This window comes from Lissotriton helveticus, chromosome 10 (genome assembly GCF_964261635.1).
Source record: "Lissotriton helveticus chromosome 10, aLisHel1.1, whole genome shotgun sequence".
In the NCBI taxonomy this organism is placed as follows: domain Eukaryota; kingdom Metazoa; phylum Chordata; class Amphibia; order Caudata; family Salamandridae; genus Lissotriton; species Lissotriton helveticus.
The window spans coordinates 694,285,056-694,298,450 of record NC_136071.1 but is presented as its reverse complement, the minus strand read 5'-3'; the positions used below and the strand labels follow the sequence as shown (position 1 = coordinate 694,298,450).

General features: G+C 46.7%; 1 protein-coding gene across 4 annotated transcripts in view; it reads right to left on the bottom strand.

Annotated features, from left to right (window-relative positions):
• Positions 1-13,395, bottom strand: part of DPP6 (dipeptidyl peptidase like 6) — a 2,254,101-nt gene that overhangs the window by 1,257,709 nt on the left and 982,997 nt on the right. For all 4 annotated transcript variants that reach the window (XM_078663245.1, XM_078663244.1, XM_078663246.1 and 1 more), the window contains exon 2: positions 8,597-8,711. In XM_078663245.1, coding sequence (XP_078519371.1) covers positions 8,597-8,711 — 115 coding nt within the window. The remainder of the gene's footprint in view (positions 1-8,596; positions 8,712-13,395) is intronic.

Here is a 13,395-nt window from a genome sequence, read left to right as displayed (position 1 = left end):
CTGAAAGCCCGATGCTAGGGCGAATTGAGCTCATTCATCCAGGAAAGCCGGGAGGGATTCTCGAGGACGCTCCAAGGTCGCCACCACGTCGTCGGCATAAAGACAAAGTTTGTGCTAAGACTCTCCAAAGAACATTCCTCGGATCTATGGGTCATCCCGAATACGTTGGGCTAGGGGCTCCATATACAGGGCGAAAAGCAGCGGCGACAGCGAACAGCCCTGCCTAGTACCCTACGTATTGGAAAGGCCGCTGACGCCACCCCATTCACCCGTACTGTCGCTGTGGGGTTCGCATAGCACTGGAAAATCCAGGCTATGAAACGCTCAGGAAGGCCAAAATGAAGCAAAGTTTCTTGGAGATACGGCCAATGAACCCTGTCACACGCCTTCTCGTCGTCGACAGAGAGGATCATGCGTTCCGCCGGGAAGTGCTCGGAGCGATCCATCAGATGAAGAAGTTGTTTAGTATTATCCAAGCATTATCGTCCAGGGACAAAAGTTGATTGATCCGAATCTATCAGGCCGGGGAGAAATTTGGAAAGCCGTGTCGCCAAGATGCCGGTAAATATCTTTAAGTCCACGTTAAGAAGTGATATAGGACGGTACGAGCCACAGAAATGGTGATCCTTCCCAGGCTTAGGTATTACGGGTATTAAGGCTTCTAACATAGAGGAAGGGAAGGGAGAGGGCTCTGTTGATCCTATGGAATTAAAAACGCGTGTAAGAATAGGGCCCAGCTTTCCACAGAATTTCTTATAAAAACCCGAAGAGAACCCATCGAGGCCTGGAGATTTGTTATGCTTAAGACGGGCAATCGCAGAGATAACCTCCTCAACTCGGATGGAGGCTTCCAGTTCCACTATGTGGGACGGTAGTAGTGTGGAGGTGGCTGCTCTCCGTAGATGCCGAGATGGTTTAGTGTCAGGCAATACCTGAGCCGAGTATAATGATGCATAAAATTGTCTAAAAGCTTCGACAATCAAAGCCTCTTCGCTACTTTCCCGTCCCCCAGCGTCCTGTATCACTGTCACCTTTTGCGCTTGTCGCTGGGCACAGAGGCGATTTGCGAGGAGGCACTCGCATCGATCACCCCCTACATAGAAGGCATGCTTAAGGCGTAAAGCTGCATACTCCGCCCGATCAACATCTAACCCAGCGAGTTGTGCTCGAGCTGTCTTCAACTGTCGCCAGACCCTCGGCGCTCCCATTCGCTGGTGAATACGTTCCAGCTCCACTACCTTAGCCATCAGGTGCGCACGCTTCTCCCTTCTGTCTTTATTGTCAGCTGACCCGATGCCACTAAAACCCCCCCTAAGGACCGCCTTCATCGCTTCCCAAAAGGTTGTCATAGAAACGTCTGGTGTGTCATTTAAAGCTAGGTAATCTGCCATGCTTCCCTCGATCTGTCTCACTAGCGAAGGACGCTGGAGCATGGTCTCCCGCAGAAGCCAAAATCGTCGAGTAGCATGCCTTGGGGGAAAGAACAGAGAGAGTCGCAGCGCAGAATGGTTGGACAATGGGCAGGGGAGAATCTCAACCACGCTAGCGCACTGTGTTAGCAGGTCAGAAGTAAAGAGGTAGTCAATGCGATTGTAAGTTTTGTGAGGGTGTGAGTAAAACGTGTAAGCCCTAGTGTTAGGGTGTTTATGTCTCCAAATGTCAGTGAGCCCCGCATCGGTCAAGAAGCGCTTCCCAGCATTGGACAAGGTCCCCCTCTGACCCCATTGCTGCCCTGATCGGTCCATGTCCCCGTTCAAGACCATGTTGAAGTCCCATCCCAACAAGACTGTCCGGTCCGGCAAACCTGTGATGTTCTGAATGACCGTCTTAATGAAACTCTCCTGGTCACTATTGAGAACATAAACTGAGGCCAGTACAAACGTGTAAGTGTCTAAAGTAAAGGTATAGGCCAGAAACCTCCCCTAAATTTCAGCCTGTTTGCTACCCACACGTCCCGGGAAATGGGAGGAAACCAAGAAGGCAATCCCTGCAGTTTTAGAAGCAGCGGATGAGAACATTTGAATCGGAAATGCCCATGATCGAAGGCGGTGGGTATCGGCCGCGAGGAGGTGTGTCTCTTGAATTAAACATATATGGGCGACAGAGGGCTCTAAGTAAGACAGCAATGCTCTTCGTTTGGTAGGGCTGTTAAGGCCTTTCACATTTAAGGACACAATGTGGATATCAGTGACCATGCGGGCGGGAATCTAAGGTTGCAGCAGCTAACAACACTCATCTGAAGAACCTAGGACAAGTAAAGGGGCCTAGGAGGTGAGTGTGTCCCAACAGCGGAGGAGGAGGAGAGAACCCCATAAAAAATGAAACATAATAAAAAAAATACCCCGAACTAACAAAACAAGAATAACTGTCATAAGTAGAGGTCACAAAAGTCCCAGGCGAACCGCCTGCGGTGAGACGTGGGATGAATAGCAGGAGTCCCCGCCGCTCCCTCCCAACTCGGACCCAGCCCAAACAGCTGGAGTGGTCCCACCGGAAAGCTGGACAAAAGAAGCAAAGGTGGGTGACATGCAAAAAAAGAAAAGTGCCCATATCAGTCAGCAGAAGTGAGGGTGGAGCCCTCTGATAAAGATCGGAGAACCGCTGAGCGTTCCTTGGCCATAGCCTCCGTGTCTGGGTGAGAGACCGGCAGTGAGCCCCCCACTCTCCGCCATCGGCCGCCGTCCTCTCGTCGAGCGGGGCTGGCGTGCTTCTCGGAACTGTTGTGCGCCACCCCCAGGATGCGCATGAGAGAGGGCACTTCTTCCACAGAGCAGACTTGGCGAAGTTTACCATCCCATTTGAAGGGGAGAGGGGTTGGCCTAATGGCTAAGGCGCTCGACGTCGGACCTGGGGATCTGGGTTCGAGTCTCGGTAACGACGCCAAAAAACCCCTGTAATTCTGGGCAAATCACTTAATCTCCCCGTGCCTAAAATGAAAGTGTGTCCTCATGTAACGTAACTGGTGCTATGTAAAGCGCTCTGATAACTGATTCGGTTCGGTTCTAGTTCGCGCTATATAAAACTCTGCAAAAAAAAAAAATTAGCCGGAATGGGTGCCCCAAGGAGTATGCAACATCTTTAGAGCGAAGAAATGTGGTGATAGGCCGGAAATTGCGTCGTTTCTGAAGAGTAGAGGCAGCTAGGTCTTGGAAGAGGAGTGATTTGCATGAGCGGAATTCGATAGGATTCCTAGACAGTGCCTCGCGCAGAATGCGCTCCCTAAGCTTAAAATCATGAACACATGTCAAAATGTCAGGCGGCGTAGCCGTCGCTGATCTCCTGAGGCCCACTCGGTGCATGCGATACAGCCGGATCTCCTGGTCAGGGAGACCTCCTAAAACGTGGCGGAACAGGTCTACGACAAAGGCCTATATATCAGGAGCTTCAAATCCCTGCGGAACTGCTCTTATCCGGATGTTGTTTCAAGGAGAGCGGTTCTCCAGGTCTTCTGTGTGGGACTGAAGATCTAAATGTTGTTCACATAGGCGGAGCACCTCCTGTTGAAGCTGAGACACCTCTTCGTCCCTGGCCGTCGTCTGGTTCTCCAACTCATCTACACGTCCTCCCACAGAGTCAATATGCCTGTACATCTCCCAGATCTCTGTGGTAAGGTCTTTTTTCATGGCGTGAAATTCCCTGGTCAGATCCGCAAAGAGCGACTCCAGGACGGTGCGCGTGACAGGTCCATCAGCCTCCGTCGGGTGCTGCCGGTCCGCGGCCCCACCTGCCCGTGACATAGTGTCTGCTCCCCAGTGCCAGATTTGAGAAATAAGTCTTTGATGGACCTGTCTTTCCAGTTTCTGGAGGTCGCCATGTAGAAAGGCCGGGCAGCCGGACGGAGATAAGGTAGCTCTAGTTGCGCCTATCCACAGCACCCAGCACTCCTTGATGATGTTTCTAAGCCAAGGCCGTGGGGAAAGCGCCCTCGCCAATAACCACGTTCCAACGACCGATCTCGTCCATTCGCTTTGGCAACACAAGAAAGGCTCTCACAACAGTGGCGTCTCACATAATAAACCAGGGGTGGGACGGTCACTCAGCTAGAATCAATGTCTGTAGGCAAGGGCCTAGCTAAGCCCCCAGTCAGTCGCCAAGATCTCTGAAACCAAACTCGGGCTCCCGCGAAGAGTTTCCAGATGTCAGCTGCGCCCCATCTATCTGTGCCGCAGCCTCAATGTCTAGTAGAGCAGAAGGGGCATGTAGGGTGTCCAGCTGCCCCAGCTGCAGTGTTGCCGGCCGTCTGTACTAGCTGCGAGGGTGATAGGCAAGCAGGTCCTCCGTGGAAATGCGGGGTGCACTGCGCAGCTGTCCCCGACCAGGCGTATCCTGAGTGTTGGCTCTGCCAGGCCCCGCTCACCTTCACAAGGTCACTCTAGGCCCGCCCTCACTGTTCCCAACGGCTGTAGGTAACCAGTCAAGCGGGCCTCGCAATGAGGTTGCCAGAGTCTCGCCGCTGTCCCCAAGGATGGAGGCTGCTCCCAACCACCCTCACTGCAGCACACTAGTTGCTGGCAGGAGCTACAGGGACACCCACAGTGTCGCAGAGAAGCCTTCCAGAAGACGCTGTGTCAAGTCAGTCACCGCCAGGCCCCGCTTACCTCTCAAACTGCTCCAGGCCCGCACATGCTGCTCCCGACTGCTGCAGGCAAATCAAGCACCGCTGCCAGTGCTCCCGAGTCCCACCACACCTTCAAAGCAGCCGCGATCCTCACCATGGGTGCGCAAGCCTCAGCACCCACAGCCTAGAAGGAGGCGCGACCGGAACAACGGGGCCCACCCGGTGTCCAGACTCTCCGCAGGCAGTCGCGCACTCCGGGCAATCACCGCCGCAGCACCTCAGAAGCGGGCCCGTGCCACCATCTTGATGCAGCCAGGAGCACAGCTCGTGGGTGACTAGGGGCCCGGACACAGGACAGCGCCGGCATAGCACCCGCCGCCAGGACCCACCAAGGCGACGTGGATCCACAGCAGTAACCTCCGTTCTTGCTCGTTACTACGGCCGCCGCCAGCAGTCCTCCTCCAGGCACTCGCAGCCCCGTGGGTCTGCAGGCGGGCACCCGCCATCTTAATGTCGCCAATAGCGGGCGTCGGGCGTGGAAGCAGTAGAAGCTCGGCCGCGTCACAGCGGCGGTTAAGATCAGGTACCGCGACCGCAGCCAGGACCCACCAGGACAGCCGGGAGCCTCAGCTCCCACTTTGCACAACAGCCGCCGCTGTCAGAAGCTCCTCAGGTGTGCTCAGCTCGAACACCGCCGGGCCCGGGAGCCCGAAACCAGCCCCCACTGTTCGCCCAGTGTCTCAGAGGTGCAGGCAAGGATCACGGACTGCCCCCAGGGCGAAATCTGCCGGTAGGGACGCGCTGGAAAAAGCTATGCAGGTAAGGATCCGGCTGTGGGCAGGATCGGCGAGCAGATGCGTCCTACTCGTCTGCCATCTTGAACACGCCCACCTGTATGTTTTTTCCACATGATGATGAGGAACATGTACTAAGACCTGTGTTATTTGGAAATAGTGGCTGGTGATGGTGAGAAGATATTACTGTGTTTCTGAATGGTTAACAAAGGATTCTTGTGGAAAAATATTAATTTTATCTAAGGTGTGAAACAATATCCTTAAATGTATGGACCTTAGTGTTGACAATAGGGGCAATCTTATATCAGATCAGGGAGCAAGATTCCTGGGTGTCATTGGTCTGAAGAAGGAGCTGGGTATGTCCTGTGTGCGACATTTCATATAAGGTACTGATAGCCAATGTGATCTGGTTGTGCCAGTAATTTGCTTTGATTTACATAACAGCTTCGTAATATCGGGTAGTGCTCCTTCTATACTTTTTTATGGGTGGCACTAGCTTTTCTCTCATGCATTTGGACTCCAGCCACAGCACTGTTTGTTGGGTTCCTTTAACTCTGGATCCGATTTTTAGCTCTAATATATATTGACAGTGGTTACAGCTATAGTTTCAATGTTAGCAGTCTTAAGAGTTACTGAGAGTTAACATAACATATAGACTGCATCTTATAAAACCAGCTCTAGTCTTACGCTTTCATTTCTTTTTCATTCAAATCTGTTTTATTGTTTGCAAATGACTGTATGAACAGTTATCACACAAATAGCATTTTAATCAGTTGTACAGTATGTAACTATCTTAACAAAGCCTGCCAATACACCTCTAATAGCCCACAGCACCCTAAGTGATCTTATCGCAGTACAGTGGATGCAGGTGTGAGGCAATGTCTATTGAGTCCAGGCAGATGCCCCAATTTCAAAGGATACCGCACATAGAGCAAGTCATCAATAATAAGTAGGCGGGGAGAGAGAAAAGGCCTATCATGCATTCCCATAAGGTAACATTTATTCTTGATAATACGGTTGTGGCTTGCTCCATGTCACAATGAAGCTGTGTGGCAATCTCAACAGACCCACCCGGTGATATCGCTATGAAAGATCTATTGCTTCTGGGCAGATAGTATAAGGTATGGAAGCCACTGCTCAGCACATGCTAGTTAGTGGGGATACACCACCCGAGTTAAGAAGTGGGTTGCAATCCAGAGTTTCATTTCTTTTCAAGCAGTAGCTGGGCATCAATCTATTTTTCATCTGATGAGATTAAGGAATAAGAACATTAAAAGAGATTGCAAATCAAACTGATCAGAATGAGGGATTAATAGAAACATTTCTAAAATTGAAGATTTGATAATCCCGCTAGATCCCAAAGTATACTATGATCGGATTCCTGGATGCTTCCGCATGGATTTGATGGCACAATCCGCAACACTGCTTGAATGTGGCCATGTGCTCTAGCAGCATGGTGAAAACTACACCACACCAAGGAGGCCTCTGAATATAGGGTATTATTCTTGTTTTTATGTGCATTTATCGCAAGGTCTCAGCATTTACACCCTCCTCAAGTGAAGAAATTTAAATTCTGCCAGGGGAGAGGAGATAGCTAGGTGGTCTCGTGGGATCACATGGTCACCACTACCTGTTGGCTGTTTGCAAAAGTAAGATTGCAGGTGAATGTGAAGGTTGAAGCAATGTTAAATGATGACCCTGTTAAAGAATAGTTACTTTAGGACTATGGGGAAAACGGTGTTGGTATAGCACATGTGTTTGAGTGAAAAAGAAATTCAGCTGTATGAGGGTTTTTGGTTTTAAGTATTCCATGTAACTGCCATAGGTAAGATGGCGGTTGAATACAGAGAATATTATGGTTAGAATCCTGAAGGACAAGAGCACTTAGTTATTGATTTGCAGACTGAATGGTCTGGATTCATTGCAGTATGACCTAGCTTAGCTGCATATTAAAATATGCTCAGTGGGTGAGCGGAGGAGAGGAATATAATGCAACAGAGTTTGAGGTCCATGATGGTGGTATGAGATGGATTTATGAATGTACCTATACCATGAGCAGGAAATAGAGTGTGCCGTGTTTCAAATAAAATAGGATAGAATAGTGATTTAAGAGCTGATGGGGAGGAGTCAATGAATGTACAGGGGATGAAAATGAGTGTCTTGTTGAGAAGGGGACTTATTTCACCACATCTTCACATTTTTTTGCTGATGTGGATACAACGTGAACCATCGGTATTGATGGTTGCTTGTGTAGTTGAATCACTAAATCAACCCAAGTCTAAGACCAAGTCTAAGAGATATCAATACAATAAAAGGGCAGCATGAATCATAGCCATCCCTAATGTAGGTGTTTCCGATGCATACAGAAGGAGCATTTCACACATTGTATCAAACTTTGTTCATGAAAAAAATACCCTTTACATTTTATAAGAGTCAGGAGTTTGTTATAGGAAAGTTTATGGTACCATCCCTGAGGAGAAATTAGGGAGGTGGATTTTTGAATGTTGATATAAACAAAATTGGGGTGGAAGAAATGTACAGCGTGTAAGTCACTAGTGGCTTTGTGGAGGGAGAAAATAATGTAGCGTAAAGGGGAGACAGAGGAATTTGACTGTTGTGAGTTAATAATATTAGTAATGGAGGAAGGTGGGTCTGCCAGTCACTCACTAATTTTAGGGAAAGACTGATCACTAAGAGTTGGACAGTGACAGAGTTAATAAAATATTGCAGAGGAAAACCAAGATTTGGCCATGTGCTGATTACTCAGTGCTATAATGAGACACCGTTGACACAATATTGGAGGGAACACAGAAAAATACAGAAATATTTTTAATTAACTGCTAGGGAAGTGAGAGATCTTTCTTCGTTTATATATCTGAGCACTCACTTTGAAGACTTGCAAATAAATTTGCTGACATTTCTCTCTCTCTCTCTCTCTCTCTCTCATTTGTGCACAATATTGGCAAACAAATGATCTTTGTACTGGCAAGGCAGAAAATTATTCTAAAGTAAATACTTTACTTTCAGAAGCCAGGACGATATTTACAATATTTATGAATATAGTGCATCATCAAACTTGTCAGTAATGGTTTCCTAATTTCGGTCTGTGGGATTTAACACTGGATCACCAAGTTGGACTTGTATCAATATTTGATCAATCTCCTTTGGTAATTCATTATTTCAATATTAGAAGCGTACCTTTTCTGATTATGATACTGGAATACATGAATTTGAATTACATTACCTGGAGTTAAGAGGATAACTGATGTGACTATTAGGGAACAGATAACCAAAATAACCAGCAAGGCGATTGCGATTCCTTTCCAATTCCGTTGGGGAGGGTTGCTCCCCACCAGCTCCTGAAATACAACCAGAGAGAATGTCGATTACAATCAGTGTCATTTACCATAGCTGGATTTTCAAAGACATGAACACAAAAGACATTTATCGATATGCAGAATGTCACCATGCAAAATATAGTCTGACCAAATACAATGCCACCACTAGGGAGCACACTAACCTACATCACATTATGAAACCAGCAGCCTTGTAGAAAAGTTTTTAAGTCCATCACCCTTCTCAGGGTTTTTTGGTGGCACCAGAAACCTAGAGAGTTTTATTTTGTTGCCTGTAGCTGTTCAAGCTATAGCTAAAACATCTCCCTTATTGTACCCCAATATTTCTGTCATAAATGAGCTGATAAATTAGGTCTCCCTGTTGACTAGTGGCACAGTTTTGTGGTTAGCAGCCTATAACCTTGACACAAACTACTGTTGGCAATGATTACACATCTGCAATACCCATTGACCTAATACTCTTATCTTGGGAAGCTCTGGCATTGTTTTGTGCTATGGAAATACTTTATAGGCTATTCATTTTTAGTGTGCACACTAAATAAATTTTGGAAGCACAGTTATGAAATGTTCGCAACATAAAGTTTGAGAGAAAGTGCCCCTTTTGCATGGTCGATCACATTTTATAGACTGATGCTGCTGGTTTTTCAACTCTGCACACTGGGCCACTTCTGTCTGGTCCCTTGTATGAGTGCTGACCCTTAAAACTGGACATAATTTGCTAACTCCTAATTAGTAGATTTAATTTTCCAGGTTGGCAAAGTATCTCGTGTAGATAGTACACCCATGGCATGGTAAGTTAAATGTCACCTGTGGACTGCAGCACTTATTGTGCCATCCGCTAGTGTGACAACAAAAACTTCCATTTAATATTAAGCCATCCCTCCGTATGCCTTGCTGCACACAAGGTAGGGGGCCTAGAATTTAAAAGTGGGGTTTGTAGAAATATAATATGACCATGTGACAAGCCCTCAAAAACAATTTTCACTGTGGAAGGTTCTGGTTGTCCTAAGAGGAAAACTGGTTTATATATTAATTTAGCTAACTCAGGTTTGGTAGAAACTAGAGAAGTGGTTCAACCACTATTTGTGACATGTATTGTGACATGTATTACTCTTTGGGCCTGCAAAAGGACAGGAGAAGTCTGAGCCTGCCTTTTCAGACCTTTGTAGAGACCTGAAGGTCTGGACCTGCTCCCACTTGTTCACAGGACTAAGAAGAGTCTCCAAGGGTTAGTTCACTGACCTCCTGTGTGGCTACATGGTGCAAGAGGCCTTTTTCCTGATGTGGCCAGCTGGCCAATAGCAACTGGAACTGAACTAGTCCCTGCTAGTAGCCTCTGCTGAAGTGATTCCAGCTCCCTACATGTTATCCCTGAGGTGCTAGGAAACCAGGAGGAGCTTCTTCAGAAATTCTGTGAAGTTGGGACTTGGAAACTATTTGGATTTCCAGGACCTTCTCAGCATCAGCAGGACCTTATGTCAAAGGTGTCTGACTTTGATGCAAGTTTTTCACATACAGCTTCTGGCATGCTTCGTTTGTGGATTTTGAGCACCTTAAAAAAACAGGGTCCTAAAGTAGAAATCTTGCTGGGCAAGGGCGTGAAAAGTATTCGCCTCACACAGGCAGCAGCTATCTAGCTCCGAGAAGACATTGGTGGATACAGACTACAATCTAGCCTACAATCTAGGCCCTCCAGAAGATTTCAACTTCCATTTCACAGGTTAAGTCAGAACATAAAATCTTTGATCAGGGACAAACCCTCTTTCTTGTATTTGATCTGCAATCAACTGCGGTTAGCCTAAATTTGCGCCTAGGTCCAGGTCAACCGCAAACAGTAACTACTGATTCACTTTTTCTTGGCGCTTTTTGCCTTAAATTAAACAATACATATTATCTCCAGTTCCCCTTATTAGATTTTTGCCTTTTTATTGTCATGTTATTGATTACGTTTCCCAATTTTTTTTAATTGGAGTGGGATTTTTATTGAATTTTTGACTTTTTAACTGTTTCTATACTTCAGAATGCTTTACAAATTTTCTGTAAATTAAGCCTGTCTGCACTGTGCCACAGCTAACAAGGGTTGGGCTCAGGTTTAAATTATTGAAATCTTTGCCTGGATCGAACAGGTTAGTGACTTTATTACTGTTGTTGAATTGCCATTCATCCCAATTAATACATCACTTCCTTACAATATCTGCTTCATGTGAATGTGTAACCATGTGAACCATCATATTTAGCTTTGCCTACAAATACTGACTTAACTTTACCAACAACACTTTTCAGGCTGCTAACGTCAACATATCTGCTCGCATGTGTTTACAATATATAAAAACGGACCCACCCAAAGTACAAAAGCACCAAATATGGCTGTATCATAGCTAAACTGACACTGATTACCATCTCCTGGTCACCAGCTGACTCAATTTACTAGTTTTAGTGTTCTCTGGCCAGCGGATTGGTGGTAGACCTGCCTTACACAAACTGCTGGCCTTTTCTCACTTTTCCTGATCCACTCCAACTCTACTGACCTCTCTTGCCAATGTGAAAACAGTATCAAATTTTAGGGGTGCCCTGTGTGATTTGTAAGGAGTTGGCAAATCAACAGTGCCTACTGCAGCATTCAGTCTAGCTGTACCAGGCCAGCCACATGCAGCCCCATGAGTGTCACATTCTAAGCGAGGAGGACAATAGGTGAGGAGGTTGCCCTATTAGTCCTTGAATGGATGATAGCTGATTGGCATACTGTCAGGGTCTCTTCTGGAATATCTTAATTCTCAGTGATGTGCCCGGTGGCGGCTCAACTACAAGACTGATCACTGTATGCCCCAGGTGGCCTGCTTTCAATATTAATTAACCCCTTGCAAACTGTTAATTACACCTGCAAAATATGCTAAATGTCATGTTATAGGAAATTTGTGAAACACTGAATATTTTCACAGTAACGAAATTTCACAAACTTTTTTCCCCTTAGGACAATGGTTCAAGTAGAAACTGTTGCGGTGACAATTTTAAATCACTCCAGTCCACTTGCCGGCATTTTGCTGGACTTTTCAATACCAAGGTATGTCTTTGCATTCAATTTTCAGGTGCGACAATCTGAAATGAGTTTCACAAAATTGGCTATCATTTTGGTCAATTTTCACCAGCAAAATGTCTCTGCTTCCCACAGACCTTATATTTATCCACGAATGTATCTCTTGGACCGGTGATCAGTGGCACTAAACTGGGATTACTGCATGCTCTAAAATAACACCAACGAAGCAATTTGAAAACTGGCAGACAGGGCCGGGCAGGGAACCAAAACCGGCCCCGGCAAAGTGCTCAGCCGGCCCTCGGGGGGAGGTTGGGGGTGCGACTGAGCTCTTTGCCGGGGCCAGTTTTCGGACGATTTTGTTACAGGGCCAATTTTGCAGGTATGCTACATAAACGGCCCTGAAACAAAAACGGCCCACAGGGGCCCAAAACCGGCCCCCACCCTTGAGGCGCACCGGGGATTGCCCGGTGCCCGCAACAGCCAGTCTGGCCCCGCTGGCAGAGGAAACCAAGCAACTACATACAATTGTGAAAATGTTTATCCAATGAAATACCTCTTGCACAATGAAAAGTAACTACTACGGTTACATGAGGACACCAAGCATTGTGCGAGTTACAAATAGAAAGTAGATTTATGACTGATAGCTTTTACAACCAACAAAACAGAAACTCAGCTGACATAATACTATCTGTGAAATTTGCCAAACACTACAGATATATAAAATACTGCAGACAACGTGCACCCTGTGTATTTTTTATAAGTAGTAGTTCTTTTAAATGTCTCCTCACTTGCCCTGCTTGTATATTCCTTGGCATTAATTTTTGGGGAATCTCTTGTTTTTTTTCTACTTTTGCATGTGCTGTCCTAGTTTTATATAGCGCTAACTCGACCAGAAGAACTGGAGCACTTTAAATGAGCACCAGTTACATTACACAAGGAAACATTAACTGTTTTTATTTTTGTAGGCACGGAAAGATTAAGGGCGCAATTATGACTTTTGGAGGTGTGGGGGTCGGAGGCTCACCACCGCCGCGCACCCACACCGCCAAGAGCTGCTGCCGCCCGCCACATTACAACATTTTTGTGATCTGGTGGGCAGGCAGCATGACGGTTCCCGCTGCGGTGCCTCTTTCAAAGGTAGCAGTGCCTTTGAAAAAGGCACCGCAATGGGAATACCTCACAAGGGGGCATATTACCAAGCTATAGCGATAATTATCGCTAAGCTTGGTTAGCGGCCAAAATAATATCGCCGAGTTTCGCATATTTTTATCGCTTAGGAGTCTTGATATTATCAAGGTTTATCTCCTAAGCGATAAAAATCAGCCGAAATGCATGAATATCGCTGAAAAGTCAGCGATATTCATGCATTACCGAGCAAATGCTCTTAGCCATGTTATCCACCTACCCTTGGATAACATGGCTAAGAACTGCTCTGGGCAGGCGTTAGCTTTTGGAGATAATCTCGCTTAGCGCGATTATTTCCAAAAGTTGGGGATAGCCATGTTAGCGACTGTTTTCAGTCGCTAACATCTGGGCACGCCCACTTTGCATGTCATTAGCGATAATTACCACTGACATGCAAAGTGGGCCCCTAAATGCCCGCTATCGCCTATTAGCTGTCGTTAACTGGTGTTAGCGACAGATAGGTAATAG